Raw genomic sequence first — 18,579 nt, forward strand, 5'->3', positions numbered from 1 at the left:
AACAAATAAATATCAAATCAGAAGACCAAAAATGTTCCTCACGTTAGTCCTCCAAGGCCAATAGAAGTGAAGAAATTGATGGCAAAGCGAGTGTTCCTTGGGTTATCCCGAGGCAATAATCCCTCAAAGAAAGGCTGCAATGTTCTGTTGAAAACAAGCATCTAAATTAAGTATCATGCTGGCCTAGCACCAACTCTCATTTACATTCACAAACTGAAATAAACTATACAATATCCATAGGATAGCAGAACTTTTTGTTCATGCATTTTTAAATAGTTTCACTGCTTACACCTATGACTTACCCAAACAAAATGCTCTTCTGAGCATAGAAGAGCAAGTCTTAGTAATTTAGGCTTATTCTTATGCAGAAAAATTACACATTTCACTGTCAGATTATGACAACAGTTTGATTCCATGCAGCCCTGAAAAGACCTGTCTGAACAGTAGCCTGTGATAGCGAAGCATTTTATGGTGATGACCATGAAATTCCTCCAAGGCCTACATACCTATATTGAAATTCTATCAAACTGGGCCCCTATAAACAGTTTTATGTTCAAGTTTACATGGGCTAAAGTGCCTACTAAATATATCATAATATGTATAAAAAAAACTTGATCTCTCTAGTAACTGAGGGCAGTGCTGTAATGCAATTCATCACAATGCACGCATGTTTAGAAGAATACATTAGTTACATTATACTTAAGGGTAAGTGACCAGTCCTAGAAAAATCTGAATAAATAGTTCGGTGCTTTTTTCTAAAATCTGTCAGGAAAAGCAGCCACAGTAATGCAGCCATACTACGTTAAGCTAACAGAATACACAAAAATAAATGGACTTGCATTTGGAAAATTATTATACTAGTTCAACTATCATTGGAGAAAAACTTAACAAAATAGATCCTGTAAATATTCATGTACATACACATACTCTACCCAAATCAATTGTAATATTGAATTTAAAGGGACTAGCTGCAACGTGTAGAATTATAGATGAGCTTATTAAGTATTGTGTCTAAAGAACTGCAGTCTTAGTTGAATTTGAAAATACAGTTTTTGCATGAACATAAATGCATTCAATGAACAATTTTGAAATAAAATTTCAACTTACTCATCTTTTAATCTTGCATTTAGATTAGGAAGTCCCATATATTCACTAAGTTCCTGAAAGAATATTTTGACAAAAATTCTACTAGAGGATGTGGTAGTTTCTTCACTCAGTATTATACATTCAAGAACCTGAGGAAAAAAAATGTAAATATACAGTCTTTTATTAATCCTTAAAAAATAAGAGCGGGATATAATATCCTTTGACCTATAGGTACAAATGCATTACCTACCATCCCACATTAATTATAGATAACACACTCATCAGCCAAAGAGCTAGCAGTTTCAGACTTTAAAGGAAAATAATTTTTATAAGACTTTAATCTTAGCTTTTTATTTTGTCCTTTGTCCTACTGAAGTAACAATAAAGATTTTTTTTTTTTTTTTTTTTTTTTTTGAGGGGCCTAAGGAGATGAATTCTAGAATTTCTGGTCAAAAATTTTCTTCCTCAAAATTAGGTTCTACCACCTGGCAGAAGTTTCTGACCACATTAAAGCTAGCAATTCTTTAAGAATTTATTTTGTCCAAGAAAGAAATGTCCATGAAAGAAAAGCAAGTGTGTAAACTTTTGGGAAGATTTGAGAGTTAAGTTTTATAGAGGTGAATATTTGGAACTGACTTGTGTATGCTTGGTAAGAAAAAACATAACTTAGTTTGAAAAGCAGAAGTAACTTTTTATATGTTAGCACATTCCACACAAGTGGTTTGGATAAAGAATGCCAGTTAGCTTGGGCTGTGTAGCAACAGAATAGAATAGTTTGGAAAGATAAGTTAGGTTAAAACTCATGTCTTGCTTTTTAATGTAACATGTCATATGACAGAATCTGTCATTATTCATTCAGCACTTAAATCAAAATGACAGTATTTTAAAATTTCCAGTGATTATGAAGAATTTTTATTTTAAAAAGAATTTGAAAAGGTTTCTTTTGATTTATTTTTCAGAGACACTTCTGCTATTTACATTGCTGATTAAAAGTTCTGAATGCTAAAAAAGTACTTTTTAATCAATCAATTCCAGCTGAGTTCTGTAAAATAACAGCTCAAATCAACTAATTAAAAACTGGGTGGGTGGGAGGCACACACAATTGTTCAGTGTGTACAAAATGGTATTTAAAATAATCCTGTTTGCTAAAAATACAAGTATCTCCAAAACGTAGAATAAATACTAAAACCACAATGTATTGCATATTATTTCTGAATACTGGAGATTAATTACTGAAAGAGAAATGAAACCTAGGACAAAAGCCTTTTCTACTTACGCTCCAGGGTATTGAATCTGTGTACAGTAGATGAGCAAACATCTTGGCAACATTTCTCAATTTGTTTGTTTCCAAACGATGAATGGTATCATATTGTTCCTTGAAAATAGCTTCAAAGGATTCCATGTATTCCTTTTTTAACATGCAGAAACGCTGAAACAACATTGTACAATTTAAACCACCAGATTAAACAAAACATTAAACATGCAAATAACTTGCATGTAAATGATCTAATGATACAAATATTTAACTGACACTGAGAGAAGAAAATACCTTTAAATGGATACATTTTACTGCTTTAAGCAGTTTGTCAGAACAAGAAACTCATCTGCATTGCAAAGTAGTAATTACCAATTTTGACCTACAGCAATATTATACAGAGATTTTTTTTACTTCCACACATCTAGTACGCTCACCTGACGTAACCCCATCGAATGCAACTTTTTCATGACATCATTGAAGGCCTATTTAAAATTAGGGAGGCAGCAGGGAACAGAGGCAAGACATTTTGGTCGTAAAAATTCCAAGGAACATGCAAACTAACACGTATATTCTAATGATTTGGAGTATGCATATTCATATGGTCAGTGCTTCATAACACAAGGTCAGTTGAAATATCTCTTCAAATACTGGATAATAAAAACCCACAAATTAAAAAACACTCTCCCTTTTGGCATACCTGCTTCTGCTTCTGAGAAGACAAGTATTTTTACTTAACTGGTTGGTTCTGTCAGTATTATAAGAAGAGAAAACTTAACCAAGAAATAATCTAAAATAGCAATTAGTTATACAAAAATGAAAGAGTCAGCTGTTTACCATTAAAAAATAGTCAGTCAGTCTTGCACTCTAAATAAACAGCTCTTAATGAAATGGTGAAAGAAAGAAGTTTCCAAAGTCAATCTCCACCACTATAAAAAGGATCTTTTCTAGTAACTCAGAACACTTTTACTTCCTAGTAAGTATCATGCCTTTGCTACTGGTTTATTTTTCTACCACAATGAGGAAAAGAAAGGGACAGGGCAGAAAGCAAGAGTAAGAGAAAGTGAGTTCACTCATTCTGCATTCACTACGCTTATTACAATCAAAACATTAAATCAATCAACGAATACAACTATTTTCAGAATAAATGAATCTGATTTACCCATTAAAAGATAAGTTTCAGACACACAAAAATTAAAGTCAATGAAATTATCTACTACGAAGTGAGTAAAACAGAACTCACCCCTGCCAGTAACCCGAAGAATTTCTCATACGTTCTTTGCTGAGCACAGCAGTCAAGTATCATATTGCACAGTTCTTTCTGGTTTGAGATAAAACAAAATTTTCTCTATGTAAGTGTGCTGTAGCAGTAAAAGAATCATTAGTAAGCATCAAAATATGGAAGATTTCCTCATGCGGATGCTACCTTTGAAACAAGAATGTTTAAACAAAACTTAATTGGTGACATCAATACTTTTCTGAATTTCTCATGCTTTGGAAGTTACTTGAAGCCTAAATATGAATTTTTGCCATTTAAATTTCCATTCTACAGACGAAATAATGTCAAAAAAACCTAAAAACTGACTTCATCGCAGTGCTATAAAGGAGGTATAGCTTAAAAGGGGATGTTTCTTTAATAGCATCAATCCCTGCATTTATAGAAAATTAAGATAAAGAAATTTATGTTAAAGTATAACAGAGAAACACCCAGAACAAACAGCATCTAAAGATGCTTAGCACATATTCGCACCTTGATTTCAGAACTTTAGGCTTTGATACTGTAGAGTAGCTATATGCTTACATAAATGTGAGTAGGAACTGATAGCTCATGCATGAAAAGTTAAACATGCATACATCTTTGCACAAATCCTAATGTAATTATTTCATTTTTAAACCAAATTTAAGTGTTGTGTATAATTGTTCATATTTTTCATCATAAAATTAGCTATGTAGTAGTTCAAGCACAAGAATTGGAATTTTAAATCCTAAGTATAATATAAAGAGCAAAAAGCAGAAAACGAAACAAAAAGCAATCTTTCTTTCTGGGGTTGGAGATGAGTGAGAAGAAAAGACAAAGAAAATCTATAAAACAGAGCCCAATATTAATCCAACAGAAATTCCTTTATTATTCTTTTTATCTTACACAAGTTTACTATAACACTTACCAGATTTAATATTCTCCCACTTATACCATTCTTTCAAACATTCATTCTGAAAAGAAAGTTTGCTCACCATACACACAACTCAAAACTAATAAAGACAACCATGTTAAACACAAAAAAAGAAAAATAACTCTCTCCAAATATTGAAGCAGTAATGCAAACCTACACTTGCAAATGTGTTTAAAGATGTTTTTTCAACACTGTCACATTGTGTTAGCTTGATGTATTAAAGTGTGTATTAGCTTTTTATATTCTCCTCCTGTTTTACAGTAACACTACAGTTAATCAGTTTTTAAACAATAAAACAGGGTAAAGTGCTGATGCCATTGCTAGTAAAGTCAGCAAGATTTGAAAAACTAATTACTTTCTCCTCATTTTAAATGCAATTACAACATTGGTATCCCCTGTGGTTTACAGTAATTAAATATTTTAACATTTTAATTAAATATTACAATGATTTCTAGAAGAGTATCTTGAGTAGTCATGCACATGAAAATAGATTTGGTCACAAAAACATTCTTGCTCATATTATCAAAATGACCCAAGGTTAGGTCTAGAGTAACTGTCTTCCAGATTAAAAATTAACAAACTTTAAAATGATGTAATTATTTTTTGAGAGATGTGACAAGTTCACATAGCAATTTTACTTTCATTTATAGCTTTAAAGGTTAGTTAACTCACTTCCTTGCTCTGTGTGATAACACCTCTGATGTTGTTTATGGCACTAACAGCCTGTGGTTTTACATCCATTATTTGCTTTAAAGAATGCAGTAAATTTATTTCTTAATTTTACGGGCAATCTATATACTGCATCGCTCAAAGGTTTTCATGTAATACTGAACAAGTGACTATTCAGCTTACTTGAGAAAATAAATACAGCTATTCAATCATGAAGCAAATAAATGCTTCAAAAGTATCTTTCAAAAGTCCCATACAGATGGGGTGAATAATCTTCTTTCATAAAAATCTTCAATTCAACAACGTATCAGGAGAAAATGGCACTTTCAGAAACTGCTGAGACAGCATACAAGGGGAAAGATCCTTCTAAATACGTTTTATTGCTTATGGTCCTTCCTAAACATTTATTAATGGCTTTTTTCAGAGTATGACAGTGGGCTGAACAGACCTTGGCCCAACCTGGTGTGCCAAGTATCATAGTGTATTTAAAGATGCTGAAGGGTAAACCAGGAAAAGACTCAAAGACAAGATTTGCCTTTTATTCTCCAGCTTTACCATAAAACACACACACACACACACACACACACACACACACACACACACCCTGCCAACTCTGCATTCTCTCACATGAAGGCAACGTTAATGCATATGGAAGAGCTAAACAACTCTGCTGTCTCACCCCCCTCTCATCACAGGTTCCTTTTTACAGTTAGTACATTTTTTCCCCTTTTTACTATTTTTTTCCCTTAATACTAGCATTCAGCTAAGACTGAGCTGACCGCCAGACTGCCTCCAAGAGGAGGTCTCACTCTCCCCTCCCCAGCTATAGGGGATGTCTTCCCCACCTCCCCTCCCAGGCTAGCCCTGCCATTCTGCTCCTTCCCTTGCACATACAAGCTCCACAACTGCAAGACCTGCCCCCACATGTCCAGTGTAAAACTATCCATGCCACTACTTTTGTTTCTGCAATAATACGTGGAACTGAAGGAATTGACCTGCTGAAAATAAACCTAGTGAAGGACATAAGTTGCTTTAAATCGATATCAAATTGAAATTACGTGAAATCAATGCTCTGTATTTTATACAAACTTGCACCGTTTTCACAAATCCTGTTTCTCTTCTTCCCCCTTTTATTTTAGCTGAAGGAAAGGTTTATTTTATTCGATCTTACTACCCTTAAACTTTCTCTACTGTTGCATATTTTGATTAATAATTGTCATGACTATTTTTCTTTTCCTTCGGCATCTTTCTTCATTCTCTTCTTCAGTTCTCAAAGTTACTTTTTAAACTGAAGGTAAAACAATGGAAGGTCTTTCAGTAGCAGATGGCTTTTTGAAAAAGTGGTATTGGCTACCACCGTACTGCCTCCAGGTCTATCCTGTGTTTGCTCAGCTGATGGCCTTTCTCAATTTCTATTATCCTTTTATTTACCCTTTTTTTAACCTCAGTTTGTTTTAAGTTCCAGCACTGTATATTTAAAGCTGAACATGGTTATCAAAGTCTTGCTCAAATTAGATCTGTAACATTTTATGCAGGAATCATTAACTGGATATAATGATACATACACATTCAACTGTGCAGCTCAAAATATGCTGCTTGCTACAATACACAAGGAGGAGGTTGGTAAAATAATAAGCTAAAGCTACACAGTACCCACTTCCCTGCAACCTGGAATTAAGGCACAAAGCTTAACTTTAATGCTACAGAGGTAATTTGAGAAATTCTGCCTGTTCAGGATAAATACACGTTTGGAATACAAAGGTCTAGTCAGGCTTCTAGCTACTGTTTGTTACCCATAACCCACAAATACAGCATAATTCTGTATATCTTCTATACCTTCATTCTTGTAGACATCAACATATACCACAACATACATAGGAAGTGTTAAGGCAATGAGCTTTCTGATTATATCACAAAACCTTTGACCACATTAACATGTTTATTAATGTCAAGGATATGCAATTATGCAAAAATATTTTATATTTCTTGGAAGTATTTTAAAAACAGTATCACCTACCACATTCATAAAGAATGTGAAACCTACTGTCCAGAAAATACAAATAGAAGATTAAGCTTAAGTGCTCAAGATAGTTGAAAATTAGTCTTAGAATTTTTTTAAAATGTGCTTTCAGGTAGAAAAGATCAGGAAGAGAGCTGAAAAATTAAAGCTTATCAAAAATGACAGAGCTTATTATGTCAGGTAAAGCCATCCAGACGGCAGAAATGAAGTTACTGCATAGTTAGATTTAATTTGAAAATAAACTTTGTAATGAGAATTTTAAATTTGCCCTGATTGTTAAGAAATAAAAACCTCATTAAATGACACTTTAGTCAAATGCTCTAGTACCTGCCTGTCATGATAACTAATATTCATTAGTAGAGCTAGCATGGAGAATGAACTTTTACCTGTAAGATCTTCTCTAGGTTAGAACTGTGGTCAATAGGAAGGATTTATGAAAAAAATAAACAATGATAAAAAAAACATGATGTCATAACTCTTCCTACAGTTGATCTAAATAATAATTTTCTTACAAGAACAAATCAACTTTAAATATCCTTGCAAGAATTTAGCAAATGCTTTAGGAATTTCTCAAGATTGTATGAAGCTCAGAAGTACAAAATGAAATTTAGGTAAGATGCATCATCTTGAAATACAGGTTACTGATACTTTCAGTATAAGGAAAGCAAAGACCAAAGAAGTACTTTATGGTTAAAATTTAAAATCCTATATTTTGCTTTGATACGGATGGCAGTGGAATTTTTTTTTTTTTTTTTAACTAAAGACTACTCAGATGATGTTAATTTGAAAGAATAAAGGATCATTTTCTTTGTTTAGGAATTGGCTGCTAATTCAAACAAATTTCCCATCAAGAGCATTCCGATTTGAAACTCTACGGACAAATCTGACACCAACAAATTCTTGTATAATTTTAATGTCTGTATCTGGTCATTGCTTCTGTTCCCACATTGACAAGGAAACATCAGTTTCTCTTTTTCACCGTTATAAAACACTCCCAAGGAGCTGTAAGTCTATAGAATGAATCAATGTTGTCACATCTTTGATGAAGGTAGGGTGAAAAGTAATGAGGAATATTAGAAAAAATTCAATACAAAACAGATTGAGTTTTACATCAATTCTTTTGAACTCTGGGTTGCAATAATTCCTACAACTAATACTGTTTCATCAATTGATATTAATTTATCTTTTAGATACACATCCACTCAAAAGGTGAAAAATTACACTTAAAAGCATCTAATTCACAGTAATTATAGCATAATTAATGGACCAATATTAGATTTTGTTTTTGGATGGGGTGGAGTGCTAAAGAAAAGTTCTCTAAGCACCACACATTTTACTATTCAAATATAGAAATTCTTATTCATCTAAGTGTAGTAGTTTTGCAAAGAATATTACAAATTTGAATATTCAAATCTATGATATTTAGAGAATTTTAGATACGTTAGAATGAGATGTTACCATATCAAAACAATCTAGAGACTTAGCCAGACTGCTGGTAGGATATCATATTTTGCCTTCTCTAGTCATATCTATTCTCTAAAGAGAAATCAATTCAGAGATTATAGCACTGCTATTCACAAGGCTAGTCTACTCAAAATTAATCAGCACTATATTTGGATCGATTCTTAACAGTTCAACATACACTTAAAAATTGCTAGAAAATTCAATTTACCCATCCTTTCTTAAAGCTCAAAATACAACCCAGAAATTGCTTTGAGATCTCTCCTACAAAATTAGGAATGAATAACACTTTCTGGTTTTGCACTTATACAGAAAATAAAAAATACCCCACATATTTGCATATTTATTTCTGCATGCAGTTACATTCATGTATTTTTTTATTTGTGATTGACAGCACAAAAAGTAAAGTTTAAGGCCAAAAAAATAGAACACATCATAGAATTATGTTATATACAAAGAAATTATTCAGTAAATTAGAACCTCATAAAATGTACAAGAAGTAACACCTTAAACTGATTTGCATGTCTGATTATTTTTACTTGTAGCAATCAAAGCATTCACAGACAGGGAAACAAAGATCCAGGCAGCAAGTATTATGTCTAATCTTAAGAAGTACCTACTTTTTCCAAATAAATGGCGAAAAAAGGTTACTTTCTTAGGTACCTCACATTTTGACTTTTGGATTTTTTTTTTAAACATATCCACAGAATAGCTGTTATTTGAGACTGTGCTGGTACTGAACGTCAGCGGTTGAGAAGTGGTTAACCGAGTGCCTAACATGCAGTGTTACACAAGTTATACCTGTGTGGTATTATGTAGCTTGTGTTTTCTGGATTGTTCTTGCTATTCTTTACAGCTGAAATTAGTTTGCCAGAAAAGGTTGGTTTTCTTTTACTTTAAAATCCTTCAGGTTGTATACCTCAATGGAAACCATAATCCTCTGCATGCTTAGCATTGCCTTTAAGTAGTGTTGAATTGTTTCATGCAAAAAATTAAGGACACTGGTAAGAAAATACACAATCATCTGAATTCTTAGTATATTTTTACGTAAATTACTTAGAATAGCACAAAAAGGCCAACCAACTGCTGATTATTAAATTTAATAAATTTTTCAAAGAGCATCTAATTGTAGTATAGATTTCCATTTCTTATTAGTTGTTATAAACATATGTCTGATCTACAAACAGACTTTCAAATGGAACAAAATATAGTAATCAAAACCGTAAGAAAATTAACAGCTCTTAAGTGCAACTCTCATGATGACATTTTACAGTTGATTGAAAAGCAATTTATATATTTAGATGAGTATTTAGATTCTACCAGGATCCAGTATAAATGATAAAGGACAATTTCCTTTACTCGAAATAATATTAACTGATCTTAAACATGGTATCTGCAACCAGTTTTTTTCTGATGATCTCTAAGATTAACCCAAAGCATCCTTACTTATAACAACTGCTGTAATTCAATACAGTGTTATTCAAACAAGACTGAAAGCAGCAGAACTACTCATTTTTTGGCACTATGTAGAATTTCAAGCCCAACAGACAGAAGTCTACAGTTGCTTGAAAACCTGATGTCCGTCCAGCTCTCAGACTTTTCTTTCAGAGCTCTGAGATTGTCTATTAGAGTACTATTTTGATAGGATAAATGTTTCAACAGTTCAACCAACAAACCCTCTCAAATAGACCATAAGTATACATTTAATACGTTTGCTAGAAAGGAGAAATTGCATCTATTTGTCTTATGAAATGCATGCCAGTTTATTTGCTTTAAAGGTTATATAAGACTCATTTTGAGGAGTAACAGCTGGAAGGAGTCACTATCATTCATCTGCTATACAAACTAAGCTTCAGTACTACAGCAAGATTCTAGATACTACAGCAATAAATTTCATAAAAATGGTAATAAAAAGAATAAAAAGCAAGGCTTACAGTTTGACTTTCAGGGAAGTCCATCTTCAGCAATTTGTGAGCACATTCTTCAAAGTCTAAACTGAAATAAGGAGAAAACATTTCTCATTGTCTGTGCAACATATACTATGCTAAAAACCTTTCAAAATTATATTTGAGATTGACATTGGTGGAACGAATACTAGTACTACTAAAATTGTGTTAGGTAACTGAACTTGTAAAAACTAACACGCCACAAGGCCAGCCTCAATACCTTTCCAAATATAAAGCAATGACTATGTAACATATGGTAAGCATTCAGACAATGAAGGAGGGACAAGATCAGCTGCAGTTTAAAGAAGCTTTAATAAACCCCCCATACCAATTAATACATAGCTAAGAAACATTGCTGAACCTTTTTTTTTTTTTTTTGAAGTACCTCATTAACCTTCAAATGAAAAAAATTAGTATTTTGTATTTCAAGAATTTATATCTGAAAATTAATCTAAAGCCATTACCTTTGTAGACAATCTGAAAACAAGATCATTCAGGTTATTATCACTGTTGCATCACATTACAAAACTTAGTAACAAAACCAAATGTGAGCTCATTTTGCACATCCTGAAAAATACTGTTTTTGAAGCTTACATACAGTGCCCACGTTTCAGTAGGTATGTGCCATGCTCTCTTCTTCATAAATCCTTTCTTCACACATAAAAAACCTCTAGCTACAATGAATTTTCCCTCTAAGCATAGGATGAACTAATTATGGCAAGAATGTATCCAACACTAACTTTGAGAAAGGTCAATCTTCTATACATCTCAGTATGGTATTAATTCAGATGTCTAATTATCAACACTACAACTATAGTACTTCACTCCTCACACAGGAAAAATAGAAGTAGTAGGATTTCAGATACGCAGAGTATTGTGGGCTATTCCTACTTTTAACAGAATTGAGTAGTATTTGACAGACAAGATCTTGTATTACTCCTTTTACTGAAGTGACCATGTGGGAGCTACATCATTATATTGTCAATATTTGTGCCATATATTGCAAGTGTGCCTTCAGTCTCGAGATGAACAAAGACACAGCACATTTTGTGGCTGGTGTATGTATGCTTATTTCACCAGTAATGCAGATGGCAACAGACCTAGACAAGATCACACTGTAAAACTCTATTCTCGGAAATCAAGAAACTCTACAGTGTCTCCACTTTCAGTGTGTTGCGTATACTTCTCAGAAATCTTTAAAATGCTGCATAGTCTGATGATCACTGACTTCTGTTCACTCAAACATACAGCAATCTTCACAGAAAAGTCCCAGTATACTGCTTCCATAAACATTTTAAAACAAACAGGATTTGTTTGGGAATTTAGGCACCTCTTTGTCAAAACAGTCTGCTTTGTATAACTGATCGGCCTCGATAAGGAATGCTTTCCTGATTTTTCCCCCCTTATACTGCATTCTAAAAAAAAGAATTAAAAAGAAAAAAAAATCTAGTTCAACAGTTTCAAAAAGACTACGCTTGTAGCTGTATAAATTACATTCTATTTACCTTGACTGAATAGCAAGATAAATTGTACGACGAAAGGAGACCAGGTTAATTTCTGTTTTGTCATGGATAGTAACTTTCTGTCCTAGGAAAGAGAAATATGGCTTTGTAAAGAGTAGAACATTAACATATAAATATGCAATCTCTGTAATGCATATATTTTTTAAAGTCTATAACAATATGAAATATTTTTGTACACATTTAGGACTATTTAGTTGTTTGGTGTATTTTTACAGAAAAACACCATCAGCATTTGCCTTACCTGTGACTAAGCGGCAAATGTTCAGAGATGAAATTTTAAGAGTAACTCTCCCTTTATAAAGTTCTTTCACCCGATTTAGCCATCACAGAATTTAACATTACTTGTTAACTTGTTAGCAAGGCATTTTCTACATACTTTAACAAAACAATGCTTCAACTGAATTTCCATTAAGAAAGTCTTTATTTCTGCTACAGGTAGGATCTAAGCAAGGATTTTGGAGCTACAGGTAGGATCCACAGCATTCTACAAAGTTGTGTTCTGTTCTAGAGCAGGAGTAGAAAATCTCTAACAAACCACATCCATACTGCGAACACCTTCATCCATAAGGTATTCACTATTTCTTCATTTTTTTAATGTTTAGCAATAGCATGATTGATTAAAAGTTCTCTGAATTTTCATATTTTTCATCAGCCTGTAAGTTTCAGTTTTTTGTGAAATACTCTAGCAAATTGATAAAGAAAACCATTCCTAATATTCTGCAAATATAGGACTCAGCTGGCTTTCAAATTATTCAGTTTTCACAAACATATCAGTTTGCTTATCTATCACTTCTTCCCTCCGAGTTAAAAATATTCTTTGAAAATGTTTAAACACTGTGATATGGAGCTTCCAATCAAGATCAAGCAAGGAGGCTGAACAGACCTAATAACAGAGTTTTGAAAGGGACTTAAAAATAGACAAATAGTACAGTCCCAGAAAGGGCTTTTCTGCTAGTTTTTAAGGAAGTGTTTTCAACTTGGTTATTTCTAACATCTCATGTTTACATGTTTTACATGGCTGCTTCTTCATGCAACTGATACTGTCAAGACCACTCAAGCAACAACGGTTCTCATTTTCCGTCTGTGCTCCAGACTGCTTCCATTTACCTCTCAAATATTATACTACTATTATACTAAATATTATACTATACAAATATTATACTACTATTACACCTGCTAGCATTAAACACTTATATCTGGGGAGGATTTAAGAATAAAACATTCCTTAACATTCAAAAATTCTTGATTTGCTAAAACCTTAAGTTTTTTTCCTGTTTCATCTACAACAGTTCCATCACCAGTAAGTTGCTAGTCACACTCTTACCATCTTCATCCTCCTCTTCCTCTTCCTCTTCCTCGCTACTTCCAGCCTCTTGATCTGCTTCAGATTCACTGTCACCTTCATCAAGAATTTCTGAAGGAGTAATATCTCAAGTTAAATGAATAGAGATCACAGTAGTTTAATTACAAAAAATAAGATCCAACATCTCAGAGTGAAAGGTTATCCTGGCTGGAGAATCTGGCAGAGCCAAACAAACAGAGATTTCACAACTGAAATGAAAACATGTTTTTTAGAATACTGAAAAAAACATGATACTGACAGAACACCAGGGATTCAATTCATCATAAACCTTTTCAGTGTAAGACAGTTATTTGATTGAGACTGTTAAATAATAAACATTGGTAACAACAACTCGATAAGTAAATGCCCTTTTTGGCTGAAGGAATTTGTATTCAGCTAGGCATCCTCCAGCTGTGTTACTTAACTATAAAACATCCAAGCCAGCTAAATCTGAAACAATCAAATAGTACATTTACTGCAAAAGTATTTATCAGCCTTGCTTATCAGAATCTGAAAATACAACATTAATTGTAAAAACTTAATAGAATCCTTTAACAATTTTATGTCTCAGTTAAACGCTTGGATAGACCATATCTTTATATACATACATATACACATGTGTATTATATATTTTTATACATTTGTGTGTGTATGTACACACAAACATACATCCTACCTTTCTTCAGTGTTTTGTATTTCTCTTCATTTTCCATGAAGTTAGGATCCAACTTGAAAACATCTTTAAAATAAAAGAGAATTTTTATTTAAAAATACAAAATGAATAAAAAGCTGCATATATAATTATATAATCCTTTTTTTTTTTTCATAGGGAATGAAGCCATAGAATTATTTTCTATTTCTAACTTACTAAGCACATCCTCTGGGTTATAGTCATCTTCTAATGGCAACATATGAGTAAACTGATCCTCCTCTTCCACTAGATCTAATCCCTCTGGAATGATTGGATGATCTTTGAAGCCATCCTTCCGTACAGCAAACATAACTTCTATCATGTACTGAACACGCATGTCAATTTTAGATTCATGTAGAATGTGACGAAGACGGTCAAAGATTGCTTTGGATGAAAAGAGAAATGTAAATGTGAAAAAATATTTATTAATAAAAAACACTGAATAGACAAATGTTCTGGTTAATTATACTTACCATTAATGCCTCTAGGAGACACTTCTGTTAATTTGAGCCCACTCTCTTTAAGAAATCCAATTGCTACTTCAATACTGTCATCTGTAGGTCTTTCAAGAAGCAAGGTGAGCATTTCCAAACATAAAACCTCATGAGCCTTTGGAAGGAATATTAATAAATTACAATTTACAATGTTCCCCTATTATTACAGGGGCTTTGTTGATTGAGATCTACAGCTTTTGATGACGCCATGTCACACTTGTTTAACCATGAGCACATGACAACATTAGTGGGACAAAGTTAATTAATAAAAAGTCAAAATTTCAAACAATTTTGCTTCCTATACTTGCACCAACTTTGTAGTGAATATGACTGTACTACTGGAAACTGTCTACTCTCCAGCAAACAAGCAAGCGATGAAAAAAAGAAAAAAAAAAAGCTATTAGGAAACAGAATGCATTTCCAAGAAGTAAATAAAATAACTCACACTACAAAAAAATGCTGGAGTTAAATATTTTGATTTTATTTTAAGTGGATCAGGTCTATAATCAAATCAGGTCTTCCAGGAACAGGTATATAAGCAAATGGAATATATCAGATCAGTTTCTTCTTGTCTGCCTGTGCAGATGTTTATGTCCGTATCATATGTCAATGCTGCAAGAAAATTCTGTTTAAAATCTTGGATCCACCAATTTATACTTAACTGGAGGACAGAGCCTCAGATTAAGTTTGCTTTACAACCCAAACTATCTGAATACTAGTCCAAACATATCTAGAAACTCTGGGTAAGCTCTGGAGCACAGGTGTAAAGCATCCTTCTATCTGTAGAAGCATAGACATGCCTATTCAGTCTACTTCTGATTCCACATATCCCAATTCTATGATAGCCGCACAGCCAAGTTACCAGATGCAATTTCTTTTCCAGAAAGGCCCTAACAACTTAGAGCAAGCAACAAGTGTTTATAGAAATCTGAGCTCAGGTTTCTTTTAGAACAGGCAGAAATCTTTACTTGGGCTACTGCTATCTTCAAGCTAAAGAAACACCCATATAGAATTTGGACTGAGGAAGAAAAAGTAACTTACCACATTCTGATTCATCAGATGTGCAACAAACTTTGAAGATGTTAGACAGAGTTGCTGAAAAAGAAAGATGTGCCACAATTTTCTATTATTTTATACAAAATAAATGTGCTCAGCTCAGATATTCTTAATACACATTTGTGTATACCACAATCTGAAATTAAGTCATGAAAATAACTACTGAGGGATATTGGTAAATATTCTTCAATTAGGACTGCATACTTTCAAACAGAGTACCACAGCACCAAACTAACACAGGTTAGCAAGCTTTCACAATACTCCATTTGGTATCTGTATTTGGTACACAGTATTTGGTATAATCTAGGTCCACGTACAATGATAGGTCCTAACCCACAGGTGCTGGCCATGTTCCTTTGAAGTATATGATTTGAACACAGTTGGTAAGAGGTTAACACAGGAGAATTACAAGTTTCAGCACGTTGCTTCATTACATTCTACCTACCTTATCATTTCTGCGATATCCTTTGCGAAAATTTAGTATCAATCTCTTGAGGATTAATTCACCAATATTTGGAAATTTTGAATTGATAATTGCCACAAGAGCTGCATAAACGTGGGTAAAAATTGGAGAGGCACTCTGAGCTTGCAAAATGGATCTAGACAGCAATCCCCTGTAAAAATATGAGCTTATGAATCAGAAGCTTATTCTGGTAATGAAAACATTAAATATTTTCATTAAATATTTTCACCCAGTATGCATTATATAAAATAGATGGAATACAGTTAGAAGAGTTATAAAAACACCAAACAACAATCATTTTCACAAAGTTTACTGCACAAGAAATGGAGTTTTGCAAGATGTTGCCCAAATGTGTCTGGGCTCAGAAATTCTGAAACTGATATCTTATCTTTCAAATGTTGTTCCTATTGGAATTACATTTTAAAATGATAAACATTTTGAAAGCCCTCATCTTGTAGAAATAATCCTGCAATTATCTCTTTTTTAACTCAAAAAGAAGCTCTTCAAAGCTTTAGAAATTTATGATTTTGTCATTTCTTCTCAGTTAAAACAAAAACATTCCGTTTGTGACAGAAAAACCAACTGCTCTGCTACTAGTTAAGAAACACAGAATTGCACTCCAGTATAATAAATAACCAAAAGGAGTAAAATGAATTTCTAAAAAATAGAAATTTTATGTCATATAATATCTGTAACAATAAAGATCTACCTAAGAGTAATAAATGTTCAGTAAAATAAAGTAGTCAGTGAAGTAAGGCTTTTTAATGCTTTACTTAGATGAACAGTGTATTTTCAATATCTTAATTATATTCTGGCACTGACAGCTGAATATAAAAGACTACTTCCAGAAGGCTAAATGAATAGAAACAAAGGGCTCAAAATCTGATGGATATTTTATTATACTAAATGTCTCTACTACATTTATATTAACTTTAAAGTTAAAAAAAAAAAAACAAAAAAAAAACTTTGAGAATTTGTCTTAGATTTGCGTTGCTTTAGGACACAGAATTTGACTTTGGTTATATTACTGCATTGAAATAACGAAAAAGAAAGCCCTGCAAATTTGGATCTTCACAGAGCATACTGGCATTCAACTCTATCTTCTCTGTCATCTATTGAAATCTATCTTAAAAAGAAGTCTTACATATATCTAAATGCAAACTGCAAAATGAGCTTATTACTATTTATTTTGGAGTTGATAAATGGGATAGAACACATTTCATATTATAAAAAGGAAACACAATAATTCTTTCTGAAACTACTAATTACTTCTGGATTACAAACTAAAGTATTCTAGATCTGACTCTGTTTACTGTCCTACTGGGAAAACTCAGAACAGTACCTCACAGATAGGTAAATATATATTTTTTTATTTTTATACTTGGTACTTTTGCATTAACTTGGAAGCAAAGATTTACAGTAAGGGAAATGATGCTAGTCTGTATCTATGATTTTTTGAATAGTTCCATACAGAGATTTAACAACTTATGAAGTAAAGTATATACAAGGAACTTCCACAAACAAATGAATTCTAGTAACATCTACCACACTTACTTTGTAAACTAAGCATTACTGCTTGCACAAAAAAATACATCTGAAGATGAAATGCATGCAAATAAAAAACAGCTCTAAAACAGACTATTTAAGACTCCAGCAGAAATAATTTTGGTAACTACTTAATTTTATTTTGTTACTTTCATGATATTTGCAAGATTCTCATCTTTCCATCAAATACTAAAAACTTCAAATAATGCATTCCTTGGAGATAAGGAAGGAACAAAATAGGAGACTTTCCTCTTCAAGTAACAGTGTATAATTAATTCATGACAGAAAAGTGTGGCAATCTGGAACATAACAACTTTCTGGATATTTCTAAAATGTTTAATTCTAGATGTAAAACAACTACTTGTTCTTAAAATGTGTTACTTTTCTGTTTCGTAAAAATTGTAAGAAAATCAACATACTATTTTTTCAAATAAAAAAGAGTTCTTTCATATTTGCATGTATTAATGATTCTGATATAAGCAAGGTATCTCTACTAGATTTTTGAGAACAGCACTTTGGTAATGACTTGTGGATTATATCCATCTTCAAAAACTAGTTAAAGATCACCACACAGTTCTGAATTACAATCTTCCATAATACTTCATTTCTATTTTATTGTCATGCTTTAAATTTTATTTAAAATTAGATGCAGAAGAAGATTAAAATTGATTTTACACCTACTGAAAGGGAGCTTTATTTCTATAACTCATGAAGAACAGAACTTAAATCTATTCACTAAAAGCAGTGATAATTCTAACCGAAAACAAAATGGACTTTTCAGAAAGACTATGTTCTCTCTCTTTTGAAAAGGCAGCATAAGGAAGAAAAAGCACAGAGAAACCTCAGGAAGAAAAAGA

General features: G+C 32.6%; 1 protein-coding gene across 3 annotated transcripts in view; it reads right to left on the minus strand.

The window, feature by feature from the left end:
- CWC22 (CWC22 spliceosome associated protein homolog) overlaps positions 1–18,579 on the minus strand; it is a 31,897-nt gene that overhangs the window by 4,524 nt on the left and 8,794 nt on the right. For 2 of the 3 annotated variants that reach the window (XM_062578385.1, XM_062578386.1), the window contains exons 7-18: positions 16,160–16,328; positions 15,700–15,753; positions 14,638–14,773; positions 14,342–14,548; positions 14,150–14,212; positions 13,456–13,545; positions 12,114–12,195; positions 10,597–10,657; positions 3,585–3,662; positions 2,363–2,515; positions 1,108–1,235; positions 43–144 (exon numbers count right to left, since the gene is read on the minus strand). In XM_062578385.1, the coding sequence (XP_062434369.1) occupies positions 43–144; positions 1,108–1,235; positions 2,363–2,515; positions 3,585–3,662; positions 10,597–10,657; positions 12,114–12,195; positions 13,456–13,545; positions 14,150–14,212; positions 14,342–14,548; positions 14,638–14,773; positions 15,700–15,753; positions 16,160–16,328 (1,323 nt within the window). Of the gene's footprint in view, positions 1–42; positions 145–1,103; positions 1,236–2,362; positions 2,516–3,584; positions 3,663–10,596; positions 10,658–12,113; positions 12,196–13,455; positions 13,546–14,149; positions 14,213–14,341; positions 14,549–14,637; positions 14,774–15,699; positions 15,754–16,159; positions 16,329–18,579 lie in introns of those variants that run through there. The other variant, XM_062578387.1, reaches the window with a different exon arrangement.

Source organism: Rhea pennata, chromosome 6 (assembly GCF_028389875.1).
Source record: "Rhea pennata isolate bPtePen1 chromosome 6, bPtePen1.pri, whole genome shotgun sequence".
Lineage (NCBI taxonomy): Eukaryota > Metazoa > Chordata > Aves > Rheiformes > Rheidae > Rhea > Rhea pennata.